Source organism: Salvelinus fontinalis, chromosome 3 (assembly GCF_029448725.1).
Source record: "Salvelinus fontinalis isolate EN_2023a chromosome 3, ASM2944872v1, whole genome shotgun sequence".
Classification (NCBI taxonomy): Eukaryota; Metazoa; Chordata; class Actinopteri; order Salmoniformes; family Salmonidae; genus Salvelinus; species Salvelinus fontinalis.
Window position 1 is genome coordinate 13,953,557 of NC_074667.1, and position 25,829 is coordinate 13,979,385.

Here is a 25,829-nt window from a genome sequence, read left to right on the forward strand (position 1 = left end):
ACATGCAATATGCGTTGTGGAATCCTCCAAATAGATGTTTCTCTCAGGCTTTATGATGAAACGTTCAATTTATTTTGCCACTGTCTTCTTATTGTTTCTGGTTTATGCCTTGATCACACCTACAGTATTTTTTTGCGTTTTGGTAAACAATATCAACTGGATGTGCAACATAAGTTCAACATTCACCTTCTGCTACCATTTCTGTCAAGCTGAATAAACCCAACCTATGCACCACACAGAAAGCACTGAAACGGCCTCTGCAAGGCAATGCTGCAAGGCAAACGCAGCGTTCCAATGGAAATTAATGTACTTAAAGTGTACAAATTATTTATTTAACTAGGCAAGTCCGTTAAGAACACATTCTTAATTACAATGACGGCCTACACCGGCCAAAGCCTAACCAGGACGACGCTGGGCCAATTGTGCACTGCCCTATGGGACTCCAGATCACGGCCGGTTGTGATACAGCCTGGAATCGAACCGGGGTCTGTAGTGCCTTAGACCGCTGCGCCACTCGGGAGCCCATATTATGGTCATTCTTTTTCAGTTTGTTTCATACAGGAAGCGGGGAAATATTGGTGACCAACTACAAACATTTTTATTCATACATTTAAATTGAAGAATAGATATTTGACATGGGTGACAATGGTTAACAGTCAAAAATCATCTCAGAAGATGTTCAAGTGGTAGAGAATGTGGGCATAAAGCTGTGTCTTTGTTCAGGCAAGCCAAGTGATAGAAAGTGGTGCTTGCCCTTCTAGGATTCGCACAAAAGTAAATTAACATTATTACCTATTAAAACAGTTTGATGTTGTTGCTTTTCCCTCATGAAGGCAATGGTTGAGCCCAAGAGAACCACACCGATAAATACTGGCTTGATGATTTCCTCTTTAAAAACCACACTTGTGCAGTTCTACTAAACACCCAACATGCAGAGCAGATTTCTAAATTATGGGCTAAACAGGTTTTGATATGATAGTTTTTCTTCCATTTGGTGCCTAAGGAACACAACCCAGATAGACATTCCAGGATTTTGAAGATTTAACTAAAACAATCTAGACTGGCATAGGGTATGATACTGTAAGTAGGTACTAAGACAATGTCCTTCAATATTGAAATCGTAACCAGCATCCTGAAAACACCCCCTTACAATTGGGGTAATAGTTCAGTAGTTGATGGGAAATACAGTACTATCTATGCAGCAACACAGCAAATGCTGTAGATTTACACAGAGAAGAGAATGAGGAAAAAGTGCCTGCGTCAGTCAATCCAGATTAACCTTGTGATGTTCTAAAGTAATTCTTTAACCTACAGAATGGTAGGGCATTACCTAAACCAGTGGTGGTACCCTGCCAGTGTACAAGGGCAAGTCAGTGTATCGGCCCACTCTAGCATAGCACAGTCGAGCTACATGGCAGAGTCAGTGCAGAGTCATAGATGTACAAATATGTGAATCTGACATAAGCTTGATTTTGAAAGGTAATGCTTTGTTTCTGTGTGTATCTGAGCGTAATATATACAGTTGAAGTCGGAAGTTTACATACACTTAGGTTGGAGTCCTAAAACCTAATTTTTCAACCACTCCACAAATGTCTTGTTAACAAACTATAGTTTTGGCAAGTCGGTTAGGACATCCACTTTGTGCATGACACAAGTAATATTTCCAACAATTGCTTACAGACAGATTATTTCACTGTATCACAATTCCAGTGGGTCAGAAGTTTACATACACTAAGTTGACTGTGCCTTTAAACAGCTTGAAAAATCCAGAAAATTATGTCATGGCTTTAGAAGCTTCTGATAGGTTAATTGGCATAATTTGAGTCAATTGGAGGTGTACCTGTGGATGTATTTCAAGGCCTACCTTCAAACTCAGTGCCTCTTTGCTTGACATCATGGGAAAATAAAAGAAATCAGCCAAGACCTTAGAAAAAGAATTGTAGACCACAAGTCTGGTTCATCCTTGGGAGCAATTTTCAAACGCCTGAAGGTACCACATTCATCTGTACAAACAATAGTATGCAGGTATAAATACCATGGGACCACGCAGCTGTCATACCGCTCAGGAAGACACTTGTCTCCTAGAGATTAATGCACTTTGGTGCAAAAAGTGCCAATCAATCCCAGAACAGCAGCAAAGGACCTTGTGAAGATGCTGGAGGAAACAGGTACAAAAGTATCTATATCCATAGTTAAACAAGTTCTATATCAACATAACCTGAAAGGCCGCTCAGCAAGAAAGAAGCCACTGCTCCAAAACCGCCATAAAAATGCCAGACTACGATTTGCAACTGCACATGGGGACAAAGATAATTTTTGGAGAAATGTCCTCTGGTCTGATGATACAAAAATAGAACTGTTTGGCCATAATGACCATCGTTATGTTTGGAGGAAAAAGAGGGAGACTTGCAAGCTGAAGAACACCATCCCAACCGTGAAGCACGGGGGTGGCAGCATCATGTTGTGGCGGTGCTTTGCTGCAAGAGGGACTGGTGCACTTGATAGCATCATGAGGAATGGAAAATTATGTGGATATATTGAAGCAACATCTCAAGACATCAGTCAGGAAGTTAAAGCTTGGTTGAAAATGGGTCTTCCAAATAGACAATGACCCCAAGCATACTTCCAAAGTTGAGGCAAAATGGCTTAAGGACAACAAACTCAAGGTATTGGAGTGGCCATCAAAGCCCTGCCCTCAATTCTATAGAAATTTGTGGGCAGAACTGAAAAAGCGTGTGCGAGCAAGGAGGCCTACACACCTGACTCAGTTACACCAGCTCTGTCAGGAGGAATGGGCCAAAATTCACCCAACTTATTGTGGGAAGCTTGTGGAAGGCTACCCGAAACATTTGACCCAAGTTAAACAATTTAAAGGCAATGCTACCAAATACTAATTTAGTGTATGTAAAATTCTGACCCACTGAGAATGTGATGAAAGAAATAAAAGCTGAAATAAATCTCTGTCTACTATTATTCTGACATTTCACATTCTTAAAATAAAGTGGTGATCCTAACTGACCTAAGACAGGAAATGTTTACTAGGATTAAATGTCAGGAATTGTGAAAAACTGAGTTTAAATGTATTTGGCTAAGGTGTATGTGAACTTCCGACTTCAACTGTATATATTTACTTAACTGTAGCATTATCAGCGAGTAGATACTGGCATCAATCGCACATTTCCCCCCAGAAATGAAATAAAAATATGATTACCCTAATGACAGCAACTGGTATTGTAAAGTTATCATTCATATGCCAAGATAAGAAAAATATAAGTAATCAACATTAGGATGCACAGGGGGCTTAAAAGAGAATACACTCATAAGAAAAACAAAATATCAAAACCTCTTCAGTTCAAATACATACAACCGGTATGTGCACACACTACACGTCTCTGATTGAAATGTGAAGCTGTAGCCCCAGCAATACGTGGATATGTCAAGCCAAGAAACTCTTGGAGAGAAAGAAAAAGACAAATATACAAAGTAAAATGGCGGCACCACACCTCAATTCTCTGTAAAACCATTGTAAGTGTGTGCATATTCTTACAAGGTTTATTTTAAAAAACAAAATGATTGCGGTGAAAAGGCAGTAATAAATAGCAGGTGGCAGTCTGTTGGCAAGGCGTCAGTGATCCCCTGGCGTGTGTGCATTCAAATGTGTGTCTGGGTAAAGCAGTCTATATGTGGGCGGGTCAATCGTCCTTTGAGTGATGGGCGTCCAGGTTGACCACTTGAAGCTCTGTGAGGTTGCTGCTTGACTGCTGACCAATCACCATCTACAGGTCAAAAGGTGAGGGGATTAGGCGACAGTAATGTTGAGGTGACAGTAATGTTGAGGTGACAGTAATAACAGTAGAGTTGTGGTGACAGAGGGACATGGGTGTCATTACCGGGTGGAGCTGCACTGCTGACATAGGGATCTGAACTGTCCCAGGATGTCCTGTGAGGAACACCTGCGATACAGCACCTGGGGGTGAAGAGTCCAATAAATGAATCGTGCATATACGAGCCAGTAGGGCTGGCCGAGATTACGATAGTATCGTCTATTGAGGATGATTGACAGCCATCGTCGACAGCGACAACATCATGACATGACAGACGAGACTAACCTATTTCAACTTGACTGCATGCCACCATGCAGTAAAGAGCAGAGTCAGGTAGCACACAGCAGGGTAGTACATGGGTGACATTCTGAGAAAATTGCCTAAATTCCTATTTGTTATAGCCCATTTCAATAAATGTTATATTTACAGAATGCAAGAGAACAATGTAGACAGAGCTAAGAGTTTCACCGAAGCAGCATAAAATGTCCGGTCAGAATGTCCTCTCTCAAATGTCAGATGATCTGGACCAAAATCCGAACTCTATTTCTATAGGATCGGACACGCTAAAAACTAAATGGGGAGAAAAAAAATTGTTACATATTGCAATATTTTTGGACGACAGTATAGATATTTGACTCCAACTAGCTAGCGCTAACCGGCTCTACCTGCACCTAAACGCCGGTATTTGTTATCCTATAGCTGACTGATCAAAACTTGTTGTTTTCTCATGCGCTCAAGTCTCTCTACAGCTGACATAGACTATACCAAACACTAGGAACACCTTCCTACGTACATTTTTACTACTTTAATACACATTAAGGGAAGGGAATAAGGGAATTTGTCCCAATACTTTTGGTGCCCCAAAACGGAGGGGGTCAATGTACAAAAAGTGCTGTAATTTCTAAAGGGTTCACCCAGCATGGATGAAAATACCCGCAAATTATTATTGACAATCTGCATTTTAACCTCAGTCATTGTATCATTTCAAATCCAAATTCTGGAGTACAGAGCCAAAACAACTAAAAAGTTGTCACTGTACCAATACTTTTGGAGCTCACTGTATATCAGCGCCCCGTTAAGCCAGTTGTGGTGTCTGGACTCTGATTGGCTCACCGGGGTCATGGGACTGCGTATGGGCTGTCTGTGGGAAGGTGTTGAGCACGGTCAGACTGCCGTCGCCCAACGAGGTCGTAGGTGTGGCGTACATGACAGTGTGGGCGCCGGGGTACATCATGTGACCACCCATCGATGAGGGCACCGAGGACGTGACGATGGTGGTGGGGAGGCTCACTGGAGCAGGGAGACAGGACAACACGGGCAATGAGGTGTGCATATCAATATCCTGTAAGGTTCAGTTATACAATTATGAATGGTGACTTCAACATGTAGAACATGTCATAGTGAAAAAGAAAACTGTTCATAAAAAGGCAACTAAGACTAAAAACAGAGCCTGCATATCACTTGTACTGCAAGTACATGACATTTCTTTGACACTTCTCAATGTAACAAATGACCACATACATACCGCAATCAAGCATTTAATACAATTAGTTACCTTTGGTTTTCAGATGGAATACTGTTGTTTGATCTCCCCACCTTAGTGACATTGACATTTCTCGGTTGTAGTACCTTTCACATTTCTATATCCACCCTTCCAGTGGGATCAACATTATCCACATTTATGTTAGCAAAACTATCCTAATCAGTACCTTTGAGTTTGGATAAACTGTTTCACAACCAAATCTCTATTATAGAAGGTGGTCCAGACACCTTTGTGATTTCATGTTTTTGAGAAACACACAAAAGGGAATATAACATTGCGGATAAAGTTTGAATGAGAATTTCATTTGTACAACCTCTAAAGCTGCCGCGGTCATCTCCCTCGTCAAAAGGGGGAGAGTTGGTCATGGGTGCACCTCAGCCACGCTCAAGGTCCTAAACGATATCATAAATCTCCATCGACAAAAGACATTACTATGCAGCCGCATTCATCGACCTGGACAAGGCTTTCGACTCTGTCAATCACCACATTCTTATAGGCAGACTCCACAGCCTTGGTTTCTCAAATGACTGCCTCGCCTGGTTCACCAACTACTTCTCAGATAGAGTTCAGTGTGTCAAATTGGAGGGCCTGTTGTCCAGACCTCTGGCAGTCTATGGGGATGCCACAGGGTTCAATTCTCTGGCCGACTCTTTTCTCTGTATACATCAATGATGTCGCTCTTGCGGCTGGTGATTCTCTGATCCACCTCTACGCAGACGACACCATTCTGTATACTTCTGGCCCATCTTTGGACACTGTGTTAACTAGCCTCCAGACGAGCTTCAATGCCATACAACACTCCTTCCGTGGCCTCCAACTGATCTTAAATGCAAGTAAAACTAAGTGGATGCTCTTCAAACGATTTCTGCCCGCACCCTCCCGCCCGACAAGCATCACTACTCTGGACAGTTCTGACTTAGAATATATGTGGACAACTACAAATACTAGGTGCCTGGTTTAGAGGTCGACCGATTATGATTTTTCAACGCTGATACCGATTATTGGAGGACAAAAAAGCCGATACGGATTAATCAGCCAATTTTTTAAATTTATTTGTAATAATGACAATTACAACAAAACTGAATGAACACTTATTTTAACTTAATATAATATATCAATAAAATCAATTTAGCTTCAAATAAATAATGAAACATGTTCAATTTGGTTTAAATAATGCAAAAACAAAGTGTTGGAGAAGAAAGTAAAAGTGCAATATGTGCCATGTAAGAAAGCGAACGTTTAAGTTACTTGCTCAGGACATGAGAACATATATATATATTTTTTTTTTCACCTTTATTTAACCAGGTAGGCTAGTTGAGAACAAGTGAACTGCACTACCTGAGCCACTTGTGTGGGTTGTAGACTCCGTCTCATGCTACCACTAAAGTGAGAGCACCGCCAGCATTCAAAAGTGACCAAAACATCAGCCAGGAAGCATAGGAACTGAGAAGTGGTCTGTGGTCACCACCTGCAGAATCACTCCTGTTTTGGGGGGTGTCTTGCTAATTGCCTATAATTTCCACCTTTTGTCTATTCCATTTGCACAACAGCATGTGAAATTTATTGTCAATCAGTGTTGCTTCCTAAGTGGACAGTTTGATTTCACAGAAGTGTGATTGACTTGGAGTTACATTGTGTTGTTTAAGTGTTCCCTTTATTTTTTTGAGCAGTGTACTTCTGTGTATTGATTTTAAGAAAGGCATTGATGTTTATGGTTAGGTACATGTTGGAGCAACGACAGTCCTTTTTCGAGAATGCCCACTGCATCGATTATATGCAACGCAGGACACGCTAGATAAACTAGTAATATCATCAACCATGTGTAGTTATAGCTAGTGATTATGATTGATTAAGTTTAATGCTAGCTAGCAACTTACCTTGGCTTCTTACTACATTCACGTAACAGGCGGGCTCCTCGTGAGGCAGGTGGTTAGAGCGTTGGACTAGTTAACCATAAGGTTGCAAGATTGAATCCCTGAGCTGACAAGGTAAAAATCTGTCGTTCTACCCCTGAACAAGGCAGTTAACCCACCGTTCCTAGGCCGTCATTGAAAATAAGAATGTGTTCTTAACTGACTTGCCTAGTTAAATAAAGATTCAATAAAGGTGAAAAATATATATATATATATATATATATATATATATTTAAAAAATCTGCAAAATCGGCTTCCAAAATTAACGATTTCCGATTGTTATGAAAACTTGAAAAATCGGCCCTAATTAAAATCGGCCCTAATTAAAATCGGCCATTCCGATTAATCGGTCGACCTCTAGTCTGGTTAGACTGTAAACTCTCCTTCCACACTCATATTAAGCATCTCCAATCCAAAATAAAATCTAGAATCGGCTTCCTATTTCGCAACAAAGCCTCCTTCACTCATGTTGCCAAACATACTCTCGTAAAACTGACCATCCTACCGATCCTTGACTTTGGCGATGTCATTTACAAAATAGCCTCCAACACTCTACTCAGCAAATTGGATGCAGTCTATCACAGTGCCATCTGTTTTGTCACCAAAGCACCATATATTACCCACCACTGCGACCTGTATGCTCTCGTTGGCTGGCCCTCGCTTTATATTCGTCACCAAACCCACTGGCTCCAGGTCATCTATAAGTTATTAGGTAAAGCCCCACATTATCTCAGCTCACTGGTCACCATAGCAGCACCCACCCGTAGCATGCACTCCAGCAGGTATATTTCACTGGTCATCCCCAAAGCCAATTCCTCCTTTGGCCGCCTTTCTTTCCAGTTCTCTGCTGCCACTGACTGGAACAAATTGCAAATAAATCACTGAAGCTGAAGACATATCTCCCTCACTAACTTTAAGCATCAGTTATCAGAGCAGCTTACAGATCATTGCACCTGTACATAGCCCATCTGTAAATACCCCATCCAACTACCTCATCCCCATATTGTTATCTATTTCATTTAAATAAAAAAAATGATCTTCTCCTTTGCACCCCAGTATCTCTACTTTCACATTCACTTTCTGCACATCTATCACTCCAGTGTTAATTTGCAAAATGGTAATTATTTACATATCATACCATTTCGCCACTACGGCCTATTTATTGCCTTACCTCACTAATCTTTCTCAAAAACATGTGAAACACAAAAAGGTGTTTGGACCCTTCTATAACATACCATTTACATCAAAATAGGGATTTGGTTGTAAAAAAGGAAACTTCTCCTTTAAATAATTTTAATGATGTGTATGAACCCCGGATGACTGACAGGGAGCGCTGTATTGAAGCCACAACGCAGCCATTTTGTTTGCTTTAGAAACGCATTAATTAAAATGTCGACATTCATTTGACAAGTATATTCTATTACAGACACCTTAATGCATACTTTTAAAATTATATTACGTGAACTGAACATTAACATTTAAAAACCTATTCCTCAACGTAATTTTTTTAAAGAGTACTAATGTTACTGTCCACAAAGAAATACTGAAATATGCATAATTTTGACCTTGAAACATTAATGAAATACTGTAGAATTCCATTCATTCCTATGGAGGACTGCTCCTTCTGAGGAGTACCAATGTGGCGGCCGGTGGCTTCAAAACCTCCCGTTGGTCAATACATAGCATCAGCAATCCAGGGTTTATATATATACACACACGTCATTGGTTAATCTTGATTAAAGGTCAGATTTGATTACCAAATCCCAATCCAAATGAGAATCATTTTAGTTCTTCTGTTTTGAAATGCCAAAATCGAACATTTAATCCAATCTGATTGCCGAAATCAGAAAAGTTTTGAAAAATTGGGCCCAATAGCGAAGTTTACTCCATCAAAATCTGTCAAAGATAAGCAGACCGCCTGCCTTCCCGCCATTGGGACTCCCCCCATTGTTAGGGCGGAGACAAGACCATCTCATCATTATATACAGTATCTCTGCCTATGAGAAGGCAAGGACAAGCAATTACCATAATGTTCATACCTGTCCAGTCCTTTCAGAACTATAGGAATGCCTAGTGAGGAAGAGCTAGAGCCTAGAGGTCGATTTCGGATTCACTTGCCACTGAGAAGTAGCACTCAGGTCAGTCTCTCTATTTTCCCCTCTATATGGGGCTACGGCTCTGCTGCACCCGTCATTCCAGACCCTCCTCCTTTGGATTGGGTCCATCAAGGAGCCCATTTCATTATTATATCAACTTGTAAACAGACCACTGCTTGTCGCATTTGAGAGTGGGGTAAATAGCCTACTAGTCATCATATTGCTAGTCATCATATAGCAATTTAACATGAAACTTTTCCCCCCTCTCCTCATAATACTGATAATATTATCGCAGTGCTGTTTCCCACCCTCAAATCACATTGGCATAATAGTAAAAGGGGCTCATAAGCCCCTGTATGATGATGGTTGTTTACCTGTGGAGCTGCTTGTGATGTGGGAGAGGTCACTGTGGCTCACAGAGCTCTGCTGGCTGCTGGGGTGAACCTGAATGGCCTGCAGCTGCTGGCCCATCCCTCCACCTGAGAAAGACGCACACACACCTAGAGTGAGAATATTAATTTTCCATTCAACTATTCTTCTATTTTTGCACACTCATTATAGAGGCCAACTTTGCATGTTACCTCTGCTAGGTACATCACTACAGTTGGGTGGTAAATATGAACGGGTTAGTTATGAGTGTGTACCAGTGAAGTGGTGTGGACCAGTTAAGTGGCTGAGCAAGGGTTAACTGACATACCGAAAAGTAACACAGAATCCCCATCTATACAGCTGTCATATATGCCATTTAACACAAAAATGTGATTTTACAAATTAAGTACTTGGGATATTACTACTGACAATTTTAAAGAATGTGCACAGCTGTTAGCCTACTTTCACTACAGTTCATGAAGATGAACACCATGTGAGATATAAAACTGACACAAGCAATGTTCCATCTAAGCTGCGCGCGTCCGCTGAGAGAAGCACGAGACTCGACTTTCTAGAGTTTTCCCTGTTCGTTAACACTATCATTGTTTCCCTTTACTGTGTTAATTGTGATCGAATCAACACATTAGTCACTTTTAACGCAACATACCGAAACAAAAACTATGCAAGACTTTGTATGCAAAACAAACTAAGAGATTTTGTTGTAGGCAGAATGCACCAGAGTAGGAATCTATCGCATTGACACACGACTCAGCCCATACTCTACACAGACCGGTGCGGCATAACCAATCAGAGCTGCAGTAGGCCTATATTCAAATAGACCATTGCCATACAGTAGATCAATCTGTGCAATTTACTTTGAACTGGACTGTGTTTACAGCATGAGCGACTGAGTAGATGACCTTGTTTTGAGATCAAAGCAAGAGCTGCATGTAGCACCTTTTTGTTCATATCCTTTGCTAGTTAGTGAGTTATTAGCCCAGTTATAGATAATTTATAGTCAGCAATAGGGTAGTGATTGCTTCCTACAAGAGCACAAAACGTTTCTAACATTTCTAAACATATTCTTAAAAGGGGTAGAGTTATATTTTGAGACAGGCTTGAATAAGTTAAGTAGCCAATAGGCAGCATACTTTGTCTGATTCTCTGTAATAATGGTATGGGAATTATAATAATTACATTTTGTAAAGTGCATTATTGCATCAAACACCACAACAAGATTTTCAGTCACCTCGTTGTCTGAAGGACAAGTGGATAAACAGGTTAATGTCAAACCCTGCAGTCTCATGGAATGTAGGCCTACATTGAACACCACCCCTTGGCTGCTACTGTAGGCTGAATGATAGCTGTTCTATCTCTGTGCTAAAAGTTTATGGGATGCATTTTCTCCATTGTTTTTGATGGTAGGCCACTCTGGTAGGCCTACTTTATGCGCAAATAGCCACAGTATCCTACTTGGCCACTGTTAAAACTGTAACTTAAAGTAGCTACAGCCTCAGTGTTCACAGTAACCGTACGCTGTAAGTTTTCACAACGCTCAAGTGCAGAAAAAAAACACAAGTGTGGAACTCCCGCTTTTTTCCATTCGCTAAGACAACTGGTAAAACCCTGGGGGGGGGGGGGGGGGGGGGGGGTATTTTTAACCCTGCTCAAAAAATAACTTGGGGCGTCGGCTTGCATATGTGGACTAAGCCATCTTTTCTATTTCTTGTGATAAGTGGTGCGACACACAATCAGTAACAGCCTTAATGCGCCCCCCCCCCCCCCCACACACACACACACACACACACACACGCACCCTCGTTCAGTAACTAACACTGACCAGTGAACAGACCAAAATATCCTCTCTCCTATATTCCTGTCCCTATCTACACACTGACTGCTACTCCTGCCGCTCCTCGTCCCTAAAATATAGCTACCGTTTACCCTTCCATGACTCTTTATTATCCACCCTTTGTCCCGTCAACAAATGAGGCCTCTCCTGTGACTGCTTGCAAGCAGAGCACCATATTTAAACCTCGTAAGAGTTCATTCAAACCTGCTCTCTCACTGCATTGTAAATGTTAGTTTTTTGTTGCCTTTATCGATATGTAAAGAGATACAGACTAAAGCCCAGGAAGAGACACTGATGCAGGCTCAAACAAACATACAGAGAGAGACAGAGAGAGACAGAGATGCATAGAGAGACAGTGAGGCAAAGACAAACCTAGAAAAGGACGCTAACAGACAGGGGGACATATTGGGAGATACAGTTCTGAACAGCAACAAGAGATAGCTCCAGAGAAATTACTGGGATCCTAGAAGCAAACAAACCGGGCTCAATTTGAAGACACTCGACACAATCTTAGAGTGAGAGATGCATGCAGACAGAGAGCGAGACCCTAAATCCCAAATCAACCCCTTGTTGTAGATCGGAGAAGATCGGATGTGTGTAGCAATAGTGGTAGCTCCATCGTGTCCTCTGATAGGTGAGGCAGAATGGTAAAAAAAATAGCAAAATTGGTTAAGCTGTACACTTCAGGCGGCTGCGGTCGTACAGAGAATAAATGAATCATTAAAGATTATTTATGTTGTGCAGACCATTTCTTTCATTAAAAAGGCAGAATTGGTGCCATATTTCTTGCCAAAAGTGTAGGAGCTAGGGGTTGATTTGTAATTCAGGGAGAGTTGATGCTTGGAAGTATCGTGGCATGGAAACAAAACACGACGCGGCGGGGTGGAGAAGCCCCTGACCTGTGAGCGAGACAGTTGCAGGTAGGCGGAGCAGGGTGGTCTGCTGGCCCTGCTGTGTGTGCCCTGCGGTAGAGGTGGTGATGCTGGTCTGGGCCAAAGGGCCCTGGAGGGCCTGCAGCTGACTGAAAGGAATGGTGTGCGTGCCAGGGGGAAGCGTTGCGCCTAGAGGACGCGCAGAGAAGATTAGCAGTGCACAGGTCTCTCGCAGTGGAACTGGCGCATAGACCAAGAACTCACACACAACACAGTGAGAAAGACGAAGAGAGGGGGAAAACGGACACAGCCACACAAACAAAACAGCCACGGATAACACACCATGACTGACAAAACATACTCAAACACAGTCAGACATAACACAGGCTCACAGACAGAACAAAGCCTCAGACAAAATACAGACAGCTTCACAGAAAAATTAAGCGACAAAAAACACAGCCATACACACAAAACAGACAAACCACATGCACAAACACACACAGCCAAAAAGCCCCAGAGGATTATTTTTATTGGGGTGCAATATTCTCAAAAACAATCATTTAAAAAAAGACAATTCTGAAGCAAGGGAACAATTCAGGTGGGTGAATAGAAGTAAATAAAGTTGGGTGCAACATGGAGGGGGTAAATGATAAGGCAAAGAAAGTGAGAGAAAAAAAAAAAATCTAAAACAGGAGACCCCCCTTCACTCACCGGACATGAGGGTGAACCCTCCGGGTAGCATGACGCTCGTTGACGTGGCCGAGGTCTTCAGCACCGTGCCGTTGGCACTGCTGGTGGCACTGTGAGTATTGATGCCTGCCGAGACCTGCCAGCAGGTGGCAGGGATGCTGTTCTGCAAGTGCATGGCCACGGAGGAGGAGGTGGAGGAGGATGAGGAGGTCGACGTGGGTTGGGTGTTGACACCGGCAGACAGATTGGCCATGGTGAACGTCGGCTTCATCATGTCCTGAGAAATGGAGAAAGCAGGAGAGATATATTTACGATATTGATCTGTAAACAGTGCATTTGGAGAGAGTATTTACTTACGTAGGTTATGATATGTAGATAATTTGATAGCCAAATTTGTACAGATAAGGGGATGTACCAACCAAATGTATGAGTTCTCTCATGCCGAAAAAGATTGCAGATAAATTATGCGCTCTGTCCATCTCAGTCAGCACAGTTGGAGTGTTTTTAGATTTGACAAGTGACTGACACACGTCAAGGATTCCATTGAAGGGCTAAGCTTCAACTTCTGGACACAAGTAGTTTGTGAGCAAGCTGTCATGCTAACTATCTTTATGAAAATCAAGCAAAGCAGATTTGAGTCTGGGGATGGGAGGGGAGAGACAGCAATGATGAGATGAGATTCAATTTCGAACAAACAATGCAAAGCACGTCCACACCTCCTCCATGTTTCACGGTGTGAACCCCACATGCGGAGATCATCCGTTCACCTACACTGCATCTCATCTCACAAAGACAAATCTCAAATTTTGGATTGAGCAGATTTCTTGGCCCAAGAAAGTCTCTTCTTATTGGTGCCATTTAGTAGTGATTTATTCACTGCAATTTGACTACGATGGCCTGATTCACACAGTCTGCTCTGAACAGTTGATGTCGAAATGTTTCTGAACTCTGAGGGACGGCGCACAATTGGCCTAGCGTCGTCCGGGCAAGGGAGGGTTTGGCTGGTAGGGATATCCTTGTCTCATCGCACTAGCGACTCCTGTGGCGGGCCGGGGGCAGTGCACGCTGACCAGGTCGCTAGGTGTACGGTGTTTCCTCCGACACATTGGTGCGGCTGGCTTCCGGGTTGGATGCGCGCTGTGTTAAGAAGCAGCGTGGCTTGGTTGTGTTGTGTTTCGGAGGACGCATGGCTCTCGACCTTCGCCTCTCCCGAGTCCGTATGGGAGTTGCAGCGATGAGACAAGACAGTAACTACTAACAATTGGATACCACGAAATTGGGGAGAAAAAAAGGAAAGAAAACAAGGGTACGATCCTTGAGGTTTTTAAGTAAAAGACGCAAAAAAGAACTTAAGTACAGCAAGCATAGAAATAGCACATATAAAACAGATATACTGCTTCATAGACTTGCTTTCAATGAGAATGACAGATTTATAACACACATTTCTATGTGAATTTGGCCAGGTCGCCCAAATGTGATATATTGCAGCTTTAAGTGAATCAGGTGTTAAATGAGACGAAAAGGAGACTGGAGTGCCACTTTAATAGTCGCCATGTACTTATTCACTGTCAACTGCATTGTTAACGTGTGTCCTGTTTGTAGCGCAGCGGAGAGAAAATGCAGATGTGTACCGCAGTTCTACTAAGATGTGACTGTTTGATTTAGTAATAAACAAAAACCGCAACAAAAGATCATGCAAAGGGGAAACTTCTACAGCAATACTTGGGCAGTAGGCTGGCTACTACTCAACTGCAGGACATGTCAAGTGTGCCGACAGCAATGCTGCCTTCAGCCGCACCTTTGTTCCAGCAGCGCTAAAAATGAACGTTTGAAGCGCTTATGGAAATGTCAAAATAACATTTGTTAGTGGTGATACTCATTTCTATTGAATATACAGTCAGAAACCTAATTAAATGATTCACACACACACAAAAAATATATACAAAAGGAGAAAAAAAAAATCTGTAGAAAACACTATCGAATTGAAGGTACCGCATGTAAAATGAACCTGTATCAAACTCTCAACGATGGGACATTTTAACCATGGCCGTTTTGGGGGCCCACAGGGAGGTACTACCTCAGGGGTGTCAAACTCATTCCACGGAGGGCCGAGTGAATGAGTTTGACACGTGTACTACCCGAATGTGTCCAATTAGAACAAAAATTGTTGCTTTCCTTGTTTGCAAAACGTTTTGCTACGGTGTGCCCTACTGAACACAATCTTGTTGGGGAATGGAGTGTTTGAGTTAGTATGTACTAACATATTTGCAAAAAGAAACCGACTCAACTGACCGCATTAATTATCGTGCATTCTAGTCTAGGGCACTTGGTTTCCTTTTCTTTCTCGAGGACATCTACATTAGCCTGTATTTGTTTTTAATTTTTAAATCCCAGGCCCCCGTCCCCTCAAGAGGCCTTTTGGTAGGCCGCCATTGTAAATAAGAATGTGTTCTTAACCGACTTGCCTAGTTAAATAAAGTAAAAAAATAAAAGCCTATTTGAACAAGTTATCCCTCTGAGCATAAGTCCATTTCCTCCTCCATAAACATTTGCTGAACGAGTCTCTTCCAAAAGAGATGAGGGGACAAAACTAGCAAACAAACAACCCGGGGGCCTCGCGGCTCACCTCCTGTCAGGGAATACCACCACGCAACGAGCTCACTTTACTGAGAGTAAAGCAAACAATGAAAAACTAGGTTACGAGTGTTATGCCCTACTAAGTTTGCATTGGATGGCCTGTTTCTAGTTATGACACTGACTGTGGGCGTCTGTCTGGCTGTGGTCTGATTGATTGAGTCCAGAACCCCAGCCAAGCCCACTTTTGCTCCTGAATAGCGTCCCTGTCCATCTGTATTTCAGTGTTCCTGACAATAGCTTCCTTGCACCAGCGTGCGGATCTACCTCGTCGTCTGTACTGTCTTTCTATCAGTGCTTTGCACAACACCACGACTGAGAGGTGACTAGTCAGACAGACAACCCTTTTAACCTCGTATAAAAAGCAATTTCCTCTCCACAGAGTGAACAGTGAGGATACCTCCCGCCACATCAGCTGTGAGCCGAAGTAGTACCGTGGTTCATCAACAACCAACTGTATTTCAAAGCAAGTCTGGCTCTTGGTTGAGTAAAGAAGCTTAATGAGCTGAAAAATCCCCCGAATCCTAGTCACAAACACTTATAATCTAACACAGAATTAGTTTCCATTTCAAACTAACTGCGCATCATGATGACATGATTTGTTGCCACTCGTCATAAGCTTCTCTGCTCTAAAATGGGGGTCAATGGGCCGGCCATGAATAAAAAAAATATTGATGTGAACTTGTGTAGCTCACGCTATAATTCCAAAGTGAAAGTGTAGGCCTGTGCCTGGTAAATGAAGCCAACTACATGACCATCCGAGGAAGCTACCATTTCTTCCCCTCTGCATTAAACCAGGTGAGAGATGAAACTTTGACCTCAAGTGGACAATAAAGCTCAAAGACTAGCCCAACGAGGGCCTTTTTATTTACTCAAGCAAAAGATTTAGCGTCGGGTAGGTGTACGTCGCTGAACCTCCTCACATAGAGCTCACCACGTTTCCTTGAAAATCACGGTCTCCAACCAACACTGAAAACAGCTGCAGCTTACATGGAATGCAAGCAGCCCTCTGCCAAGAGAGGAACTAGAGGAAACCATCCCATATATGGACAAAGAGGCCAAATCTTATTTTTATCAATCTGCTGTGAAGCATTTCAGATGTGTTTATTTTTCATATGCTCATGAATAACAGTGAAGTCTAAAAGGAGACTTAAGTTAACCCATCGGTCAGCTTCGGTTAAAGGACCCTGTAGTGATGTCAACCGTTTAAGCAATATTATATCCCGTGAGGTTGTACTGTGACTTTGATCCAACAATTTTTGTTGTTGCGTAAATACATTTATTTGGTGGCTACAAAAGGTTTCTCTGGCTGGAAAGTTTGTTCTCCCACACACTTTTTACCAGAAGAAGGTGAAACTACCACTGGCGAGTGCCTTTAATTCTAACACAGTCTGAGATTAAGACAGCCAACCCCCTTTTCAAGGGATGCTGAATGCTACTACAAGTTAAGACCTTCTACACTGGTTCTCTTTCCGGCACTGCATAGTAACCTAGCAAACCTCTTCGGTTCTGAAGCCTGTACCCATTTCCCAACAGGAGAAAGAATGAACAGAGCAACCATACACCTCTTCCACATTATCATTATTATTATTATTATGCACAGTAGGCCAAAGAGTGACATCAACATGTTTGTTGATCTATTAGTTTGAAAATCACCTCCATGCAACTGCTATGCTAAAATCACCACATAAAGACAGCATTAGGCAACTCGATGCGTGGTAACCCAGGTGCTCTGAAGCAGCTATCCGTTGCGTTAATCCCAGGAGACTGTCGAACCACCTCACCTTGATGGGCTCCGCGCAGCCGTCACCCTCCGACACCTGGTAGGTGAGGTCCGTCTCCTCGAAGCCTGTGGCGCTCATGCGCTGGTCGGTGGACGGGTCGTTGCGGGGCGGCGAGTCGGGCGAGTTGAGGCACGTCTGGATGAGCGCCTTGCCCGTCTCACTGGTAATCATGGGCTGGAGCTTGCGCGTGGCAAACGTGTAGACGTGGCCCGTCTCGCTGGCCACCAGGAGGAGGACCTGGGTGCCCGTTAGAGTGGAGAGCTCGTAGGCCTGGGGGAGTGGGAAGAGGGATGAGAGAGCGTCAGGCATTAAATCAAACTTAATGTAGCCCTTTCCACCCACTGTCCCTGTCATCCCGTATACGGGTTGAAAAACGGCAGTTTGTCATTGATAGGTGCCTACATCAGAACGCAGTGGCTGTAGAGTAACATGCTATACATGGTAGAGCTCAGGTTCACCACTTCACAGCGCTGTATGGGTTGACTGACAGCTGTTCTAAACTTGACCATGTGCGCAACAACAAGATGCCCCCCATCCTTCCGGCTAAAGTGGGCTACTTTTGCACATTTGTTGTCCGAGTGAGGGAAATGCTGTAAATCGAGAGGAGTTGATGTGTTCTGAAAGATGAGACGTTGAGGGTTATAATAAATACTGCTTTGATGTGGGCTTCACATTTCCATATTTTAAGACATGTAATTTACAGTATCCAGCTTTATGAGCGCTCTGTTTGATCCACAGTTACAAGGATGATATGCGTTATACCCTGGGTTGTCCTGAACACAATGAGCTTATATGTTTGTTGTATTGTGAAGAAAATTAGACGCGGAAAACGCACTGATTCTATATGCACCAAAACTACAATCTGTTTCTCTGAAGTGCCTTTTGAAAGCCTAACACTGAGATTGCATTTTATAACGTGGCTAGCCATGTTGGCAATAGAATAAGCTTTCAAATTATGCCCACCTGACCCAGATTGCGATATATGAATGTAAACAGCAATTGTTTGACGGTGGGGACACAGAGCAGTGTTCAAAAATAAAAAACTTTAATTGTGCTTGACTCAGTTCCTCAATGGCAAAGCTAGGAGAGCTCAAAAAAAAGCACCTTATAGTTGAAAGTTCTTTCCTTGAGTCAAAAGTGCATTGAAAGTACTTAGGAACTGTACACAGTTGATTTGGATTTGATTTGAGTTTGGAGAGGTGTGTGACCTCTTGGAGACACCAGTTCGACCTCTCACTCAAAACCATTGTAATCGTTTTCTTATCTTGCACCTACTCCAAAATGTAAATTAATATTATTATGTTACTGAATGTGCAGTATCCAAGTATTAGTATATGTCATTATTGACAAATGCTGTGAAAAGTACAATAAATTTAAAATGCACAAAACCAACAGTTTTGTGATTGGGTTTGGATTCAGTCTAGTGTCCTCACCTTTGATCTGAAATAACCAAAATGTAATAATTTCCCCATAATCTCGTGTTCTGGTTCTGCATATGCTTTTTATAGTTCTTCCGTGAGAAACATTTCAATTGGGCCCTATCCACATAGGCCAAATTCCGGGAGTGTAAGGGGCTAAAATGCCTTTGAAACCGCAATACACTCTACAGTAACACAATAAAAAAGAGAGAATGTGATTGTAAGTGCACAAATTAATCATCCATTGATCAATTTTAATGCCAAGATACATGTTAGAAATAGTAGCCAAATTCTCATAAATAAATAAAAGGAACTGCGTAATCAAGAAAAATCCCATCGGACAGACGTTTTTCTGAGTAGACTTCTTTCGTTAACGGCGAACAGCACTTGCACACTGATGTTTCTATGGATATACGGAGGTCATCAGTTGGGCGTCAATAGATATTAACAGGCCCTTGCATGCATATTTATCAATATATTGTAACATTTGTGATAGGCTATACTGCACCTATTGCATTACCCTACAGTTGCAGTGAATAAGTGGTGTAAGACAAAATGGATGAATTACTAAATTGCATTTAGGATATAGGCCTAGAGTTATTGTTCACAGCGTCTCAATGCAAAGTAATTTGAGACCTAATGAAAAGCTGTATATAGAGAGTTCTCATCTATACTCTTCGTTAATCTACCACCTGCCTCTCATTGCACTCCACGAGGAACCTGCCTGTTATGCGAATGCAGTAAGAAGCCAAGGTAAGTTGCTAGCTAGCATTAAACTTATCTTATAAAAAACAATCAATCAATCATAAATCACTAGTTAACTACACATGGTTGATGATATTACTAGTTTATCTAGCGTGTCCTGCGTTGCATATAATCGGCACATATTGCATTTTTACTTTCTTCTCCAACACTTTGTTTTTGCATTATTTTAACCAAATTGAACATATTTCATTATTTATTTGAGGCTAAATTTATTTTATTGATGTATTATATTAAGTTAAAATAAGTGTTCATTCAGTATTGTTGTAATTGTCATTATTACAAATAAATAAATAAAAAATAAAATAAAAATCGGCCGATTAATCGGTATCAGCATTTTTTGGTCCTCCAATAATCGGTGGCGGTATCCGCGTTGAAGAATCATAATCGGTCGACCTCTAGTCCAGATGGCAAACATCGTGGAACATTGCAAATAGAAATGTCATGAATAGAACTAACGGGATTCCTTTCTTAGCATGTCAGAAGGTCATGTTTGTTCTACACAGGCTATTAGTACCACAACCCAGTGCCCTACTTAATGCAGCCTAGACCAAGCTTCCTTCCACCAAGCAGAGCCATTTCTTAAAAGCTTTTAAAAGGATCTCGGTGAGCACAAGCTGTTGTTTATAAGGGGAACACCACAGCCATGCATAACATTGTGCCTGTGTACGCAGCAGGAAGCATGGCTCAGGGCTCCCAGGCACTATAGTAGTAGGAGGGGAGGGGATATTTTTGGCAGCAGCCATTGGCCAGTTAGCTGTGTATGCTATTCAATGAATTCAAGCACTTTATGGTGCTCATAAAACTGGAACGACATCAGATAACAAACAGTGTTAATTAGAAAAGAAGGCTACAAAGACAGGAAGTGGCAAACGATAGGAAGGAGAATATAGAGTTGAAGAGATTGAGCGAGTCAGGCCTAGCTCTCCTGTGTCCTCCACTTTGCAGCAACACTTTCTGTAGGTTGTCATTTGTGCGGACACCCACCCACACACCAACCCTGGGCCGTCAGGTAACCTAGTGGTTAAGAGCGTTGGGCCAATAACTAAAAGGTGGCTGGTTCGAATCCCCGAACCAGCTTGGTGGAAAGATCTGCCGTTCACCCTTGAGCAACACAACTTCTCTCTGGGCGCTGACGACGTCAATTACGGCAGCTGCCTGCACCTCTCTGATTCAGAGGGGTTTGGGATAAATGTGGAAGACACATTTTGGTTGAATGCATTCAGTTGTCCAACTGACTAGGTATACCCTTTCCCACACAGTATATGCACAAGTGGCATTGCAGAGGGGAAGGAACCTTGTGGTTGCCTAGGCACCCACACAGTATGCTCTGTAAGGAGGGGGGGGGGGGGGGGGCGTTGGCAGTGCACCATGGAGGAGCAGTGATAGCTCAAAGATGTGTGGCACATCAAAGTAGCGCCTTACTCTATCTTCCACATCCCAAAGACAACTGCTCCCCGGGCGCAGTGGATATAGATTTAGGCAGCCCCCTGCAACTCCCTGAATCAGAGGAGATGGGTTAAAAGTGGAACACACATTTCAGTTGAATGCATTCAGCTGTGCAACTGACTGACTTAGGTAGCCCCTTTCCTTGCCTGTTTTGTAACAGAGGTTGCCAAACTTTTTTTCTGCCCCTCCCTGCTGCATACAGCACACCTGGGTACAACAATCAGTGAAGTACCCCTGCCCTGAGCGGGATTGTTTAACTCCTGAAGGCCTTTGCAGACTGTACGTCAGAATCGGACTAGCTGTTGTCATATCATCCCGTTACCGGGATTGCAGCCATAAGAAGTTTTAACTGACTTTCCTAGTTAAATAAAGATTTTAAAAATAATCATTGCTTTGTATGGCAACAACACCGCCCTCAATCGCATGGCACTACAGAGGGTAGTGCAGACAGACCAGCACATCACTGGGACAAAGCTCCCTGCCATCCAGGACCTCTATATCAGGTGGTGTGAAAGGAAGGCCCAGGAAAATCGCTAGACTCCAGCCACCAAAGCCAAAGACTTGTCTCCGCATCAAGTCTGACACCAACAGGCTCCTGAACAGCTTCTATCCCCATGGCATAAGACTGCTAAATAGCACTGACACTCCAGCACACACATTTATACTGACTCTACACTAGAGGTCAACCGACTATGATTTTTCAACGCCGATACTGATTATTGGAGGACCAAAAAAAAACACCGATTAAATCGGCTGATATTTATATATACACATTTGTAATAATGACAATAACAACAATACTGAATGAACACTTATTTTAACTTAATATAATACATAAATTAAATAGATGTCTCAAATAAATAATGAAACATGTTCAATTTGGTTTAAATAATGCAAAAACACAGTGTTGGAGAAGAAAGTAAAAGTGCAATATGTGCCATGTAAAAAAGCTAACGTTTAAGTTCCTTGCTCAGAACATGAGAACATATGAAAGCTGGTGGTTGCTCAGAACATGAGAACATATGAAAGCTGGTGGTTCCTTTTAACATGAGTCTTCAATAATCCCAGGTAAGAAGTTTTAGGTTATAATACCTACCTCTATCACTCCAGTATCCCTGCATATTGTAAATATGTTATTGGAACTGACCCTGTATACAGCTTCTTACTTTTGCATGTTTTTGTTCTACCTTGTTATTTTGTAGAGCTTGCAAGAAAGGCATTTCAGTGTACTTGTGCATGTGACATTAAAACTTGACACGTGACCACAGGCCTGAGGAACAAATGCATGCTGCTACTGTAGTCCCATTTGACAGACTTATCAAGGGTGAGGTTATCGGCCTACACATGATGGATGACCCAACCGAAACGCAAATAGTGTCATACCTAACCAAACAGGCCAGATCAAACAATATTGAGCTGCCTTGAAAAGAAAGTGGCTTTGGCAGCAAGTATTTGCATGCTCAGGTTTTTACTGGGCTATAACTTGGGGAGGTGATTGCTGGAATGCATTAAAATGTTCTTCTCATCAGTCTCTATTGATCCTCTGTAGAAGCTGAATTGCTCTACAAAGCTAATCAAGTCCTGGAACTATATAGCAGCTCATGAAAAGTAGCTACTCTGGACAGCCTAATCAAGAACCATTTATGAAAACATTGTGTTATCAATAACATCTATAATAGCGCCATTGAACTCAAATGAGTTCACTGTAAGTTACCACATAAAATAAATATACTTGGCAGATAGACCTCAATCTCTATTGATGGTGTTAAATCAGGTTTCCTGGAAATTACAAAAGGTGTCCCGCAGGGGGTCGATTCTGGGTCCTGTACTTTAATGTTTACATTAACAATAGACTTGCCTGTAAAAATAATTACCTGTACTTGTATGCCGATGATACTGTTGCGTATGCTATTGCCCTCACGGTTGACCAGGCACTATCTGAACCACAGTCTGCCTTTATTGTATTACAGAAAAACGTTGTCAAATTAGTAGTGAATGTAGCTATAAGTAAGTATATGTGGTTTTCTAGAGCGCATTAAAAAAATGTCTGATGATTTAAGCACATGTACTTTGGATGGTGTCCATATTAATCGTGTCCGTGCTTACAAATATCTGGACATCTGGATAGATAAAAGCTGTATTTTAAAAAGCATATTGATGAGTTAGGTGATAAAAATGGGCTTCTATAGAAATAGGTCCTGCCTTTCGCTAAATAGTAGAAGGCAGATTTGGACCGACGACGTCGACTGAACAGACTATGGCGACATCACCTATATGAATGTAGCTGCCACTTCATTAAAGCCGTTAGATGTAGTTTATCATCGTGCTTTATTACGGGCGACAATTTTAGTACTCATCACCGCATTCTCTACCAGAAAGTTGGTTGGCCCTCTGATGTCACGTAGGTTGATACATTGCTATGTTCTCATTTATAAAGCCCTTTTACATGAAGTCCCACTGTACCTAACATCATTACTAAACTTGAGTCATACAAGTTACCACACCCAGTCTCGGGGATGGCTGTCTCTACTGAGTTAACTAAAAGCTGATTTTCCTTTCTTGTACCTTATTTGTTGAACAATCTTCAAAAAGGTGATGTTCTGGTGCTTCTAGCGCAATTCAGAAATCTGATTGAGGACCTTATTACTGATGAATGTGTTTGTTTTTTATGACCGTGTTTTTCTTTCTTCTTGCATGTTGATGTGCATTTTCCTGTAATTTATGCAATTCAGAGACCTTGGTCTCAGTATGACTCAGTGATAAAATAAAGATTAAATCAATTAAGGTTAGTTAGATTTCAGGTCATCACTAGTTACCATAGCCCCCGCCTATTTCTACAATTTCTCTTAAAATTGATTTTAAACCTAAGCCCACTGCTAACATTATGCCTACCTTTAAATTAAGACCAAAAAGCACATTTAGGTTTTTATGAATTTTTACCACAGCGCCAACACTTGTGAAATGGAACGTCTGCGCAGGTGTGGGAGCATGAGCACAGGTTGGCAGCATGTCTGCAATGACAACAGAGATAGACTACTGACAACTAACCTTCTTCATAATGCCAGTCTTCCTCTTGCTAAAAGTTGTGTACCGCCGAAGTTTGTTGTCTATAAATTCCATTTTGATCTTGACTCGTCCGCGGGTTTTCTTGCCTGGCTTTGCCCCAGTTGCACCTCCCGTGACACCACCATAACCTCCCGGGGGTTGCCCCACAGACGTCGCCGATGCAGCGACTTCCATCTCAGCTCTCTCCCGTTTCACCCCTCTTCGGTCACCGGCTGAACCCATGGTATCATCATCATCCCCGGAGTCGGACTCTGGTTCAGAGCCGCTGTACACTACCTCGGCTGAATATTCTCTGATTCGGTCGTCAAACCTTCCACCTTCCGCACCACTCATGTTCGTTCCTGGGTTATTATCTTGCAGAGCGGTCACCCCAGTCCCATTTCCAGGTCGTGCACCCCCTGCTCTTGTACCTATTCCTGCCCCGTTTCCCCCCAACATTCCGAACCTGTCCCCCAGGCCTTCAAACCTCTCGCGTCGCCGCGGTCGATGGACCCACTGGGTCTATGCGTAAATGAGCGATGTTGTGATCGAACAGAAATTATTCAAAAACTGTCCATTCCTCAATTTGTTGGTGCAAATTGCCTTGAAATCCAACTAACCGAGAGATACCTAGCTAGTTAAATGGCATTTAGCTAGCGACTTTATCAACAAGTAAAGCCTAGCTAGCTAGCTATATAGTGCTGTTGCGTGTTCTCTGTGAGCTTTAGGAAACACGATCAAATTAATTAGCACAGATTAGTGTAAACGAAAGAAATTGTCCATGGCATATAATTTACCATAACTGTGCAAAGTTGTAGTTAGAAGTTGTTTCCGCCTACAACTAATCAATCAAACCCAACCCCCTACTCTTTCCACATAAGGACATTTCGATTTACACCCATTGGTATTACTCCGCGATCCCATATAGTTCACAACGAAAACGCTTGACCATTCCCATTCTCTCTTCAAAAATAGATAATTTATGTTATTAACATCTGGAAATAGTCTCCCTTTAAAAATATATTTGAGATGTACAAGAGTCACACATTTAGCGCGCATGAATTCTATCTGGGGAAACGTTCTTTCGAGATCTACTTTCCGCCATATACAGCCATACATTTCCTTTTATGGTGTTGTCGCTCCTTATTTGGTGAGTCATAGCTCCGAACCCTAGCAGAGAGGAAGAGAAGAAGCGAGAGCATTTACTCCGCCCAAAATCTGTCTGCGTGAGATCAGCCCTTTTTTTGTATAAAGGTCCATGCCAGTGTCGAATTGCGTGAGGCTTATTTGATCGAATAGAAGTTTCGTCATGGTTAGGCCGTTACAAATGTACTAATATAAGTGGATGCATATGGCATTCCGGCAACTTTGAGAAAAACTACGTGGTTTTACATGTTATTATCACGCGTATCTGCCATCTAATTTGCTAGAATGGTCCCACCTGATCTCGCCTGCCTTCAATCATTGAGGACATGTATTTCCATTGTTAAGAGCGGCCACTCGGTTATCTTGTAAATATAATAGATAATCTTTGCCTTGGTTGTGATTGGACGAAAATGCATCCACATAGGTTCGTCA

General features: G+C 42.2%; 1 protein-coding gene across 2 annotated transcripts; it reads right to left on the reverse strand.

Annotated features, from left to right (window-relative positions):
- Positions 1–579: 579 nt before the first annotated feature.
- LOC129839548 (serum response factor-like) lies at positions 580–25,292 on the reverse strand. Of its 2 annotated transcripts, XM_055907073.1 has the most exons (8): positions 24,255–25,292; positions 17,578–17,847; positions 13,181–13,436; positions 12,497–12,658; positions 9,751–9,855; positions 4,938–5,114; positions 3,891–3,967; positions 580–3,776 (listed from the first exon to the last, which is right to left on the reverse strand). In XM_055907073.1, exons 1-8 carry the CDS (start codon positions 24,708–24,710, stop codon positions 3,693–3,695), a joined length of 1,587 nt encoding a protein of 528 aa, XP_055763048.1. In that variant the 5' UTR covers positions 24,711–25,292; the 3' UTR covers positions 580–3,692. The 2 variants fall into 2 exon arrangements, with proteins under 2 accessions (XP_055763048.1, XP_055763056.1); XM_055907081.1 differs by lacking the exon at positions 12,497–12,658 and having other exon boundaries at positions 24,255–25,289.
- Between the last annotated feature and the right edge of the window lie 537 nt (positions 25,293–25,829).

Coding starts and splice junctions, on each gene's coding strand:
- LOC129839548 (XM_055907073.1), bottom strand. CDS start 24,710: ATGTTGGGGGGAAACGGGGCAGGAATAGGTACAAGAGCAGGGGGTGCA. Junction 17,848..24,254: donor AGACTGGCATTATGAAGAAG/GTTAGTTGTCAG, acceptor CCACTCCCCCAG/GCCTACGAGCTCTCCACTCT. Junction 12,659..13,180: donor AGGGTTCACCCTCATGTCCG/GTGAGTGAAGGG, acceptor CGCGTCCTCTAG/GCGCAACGCTTCCCCCTGGC.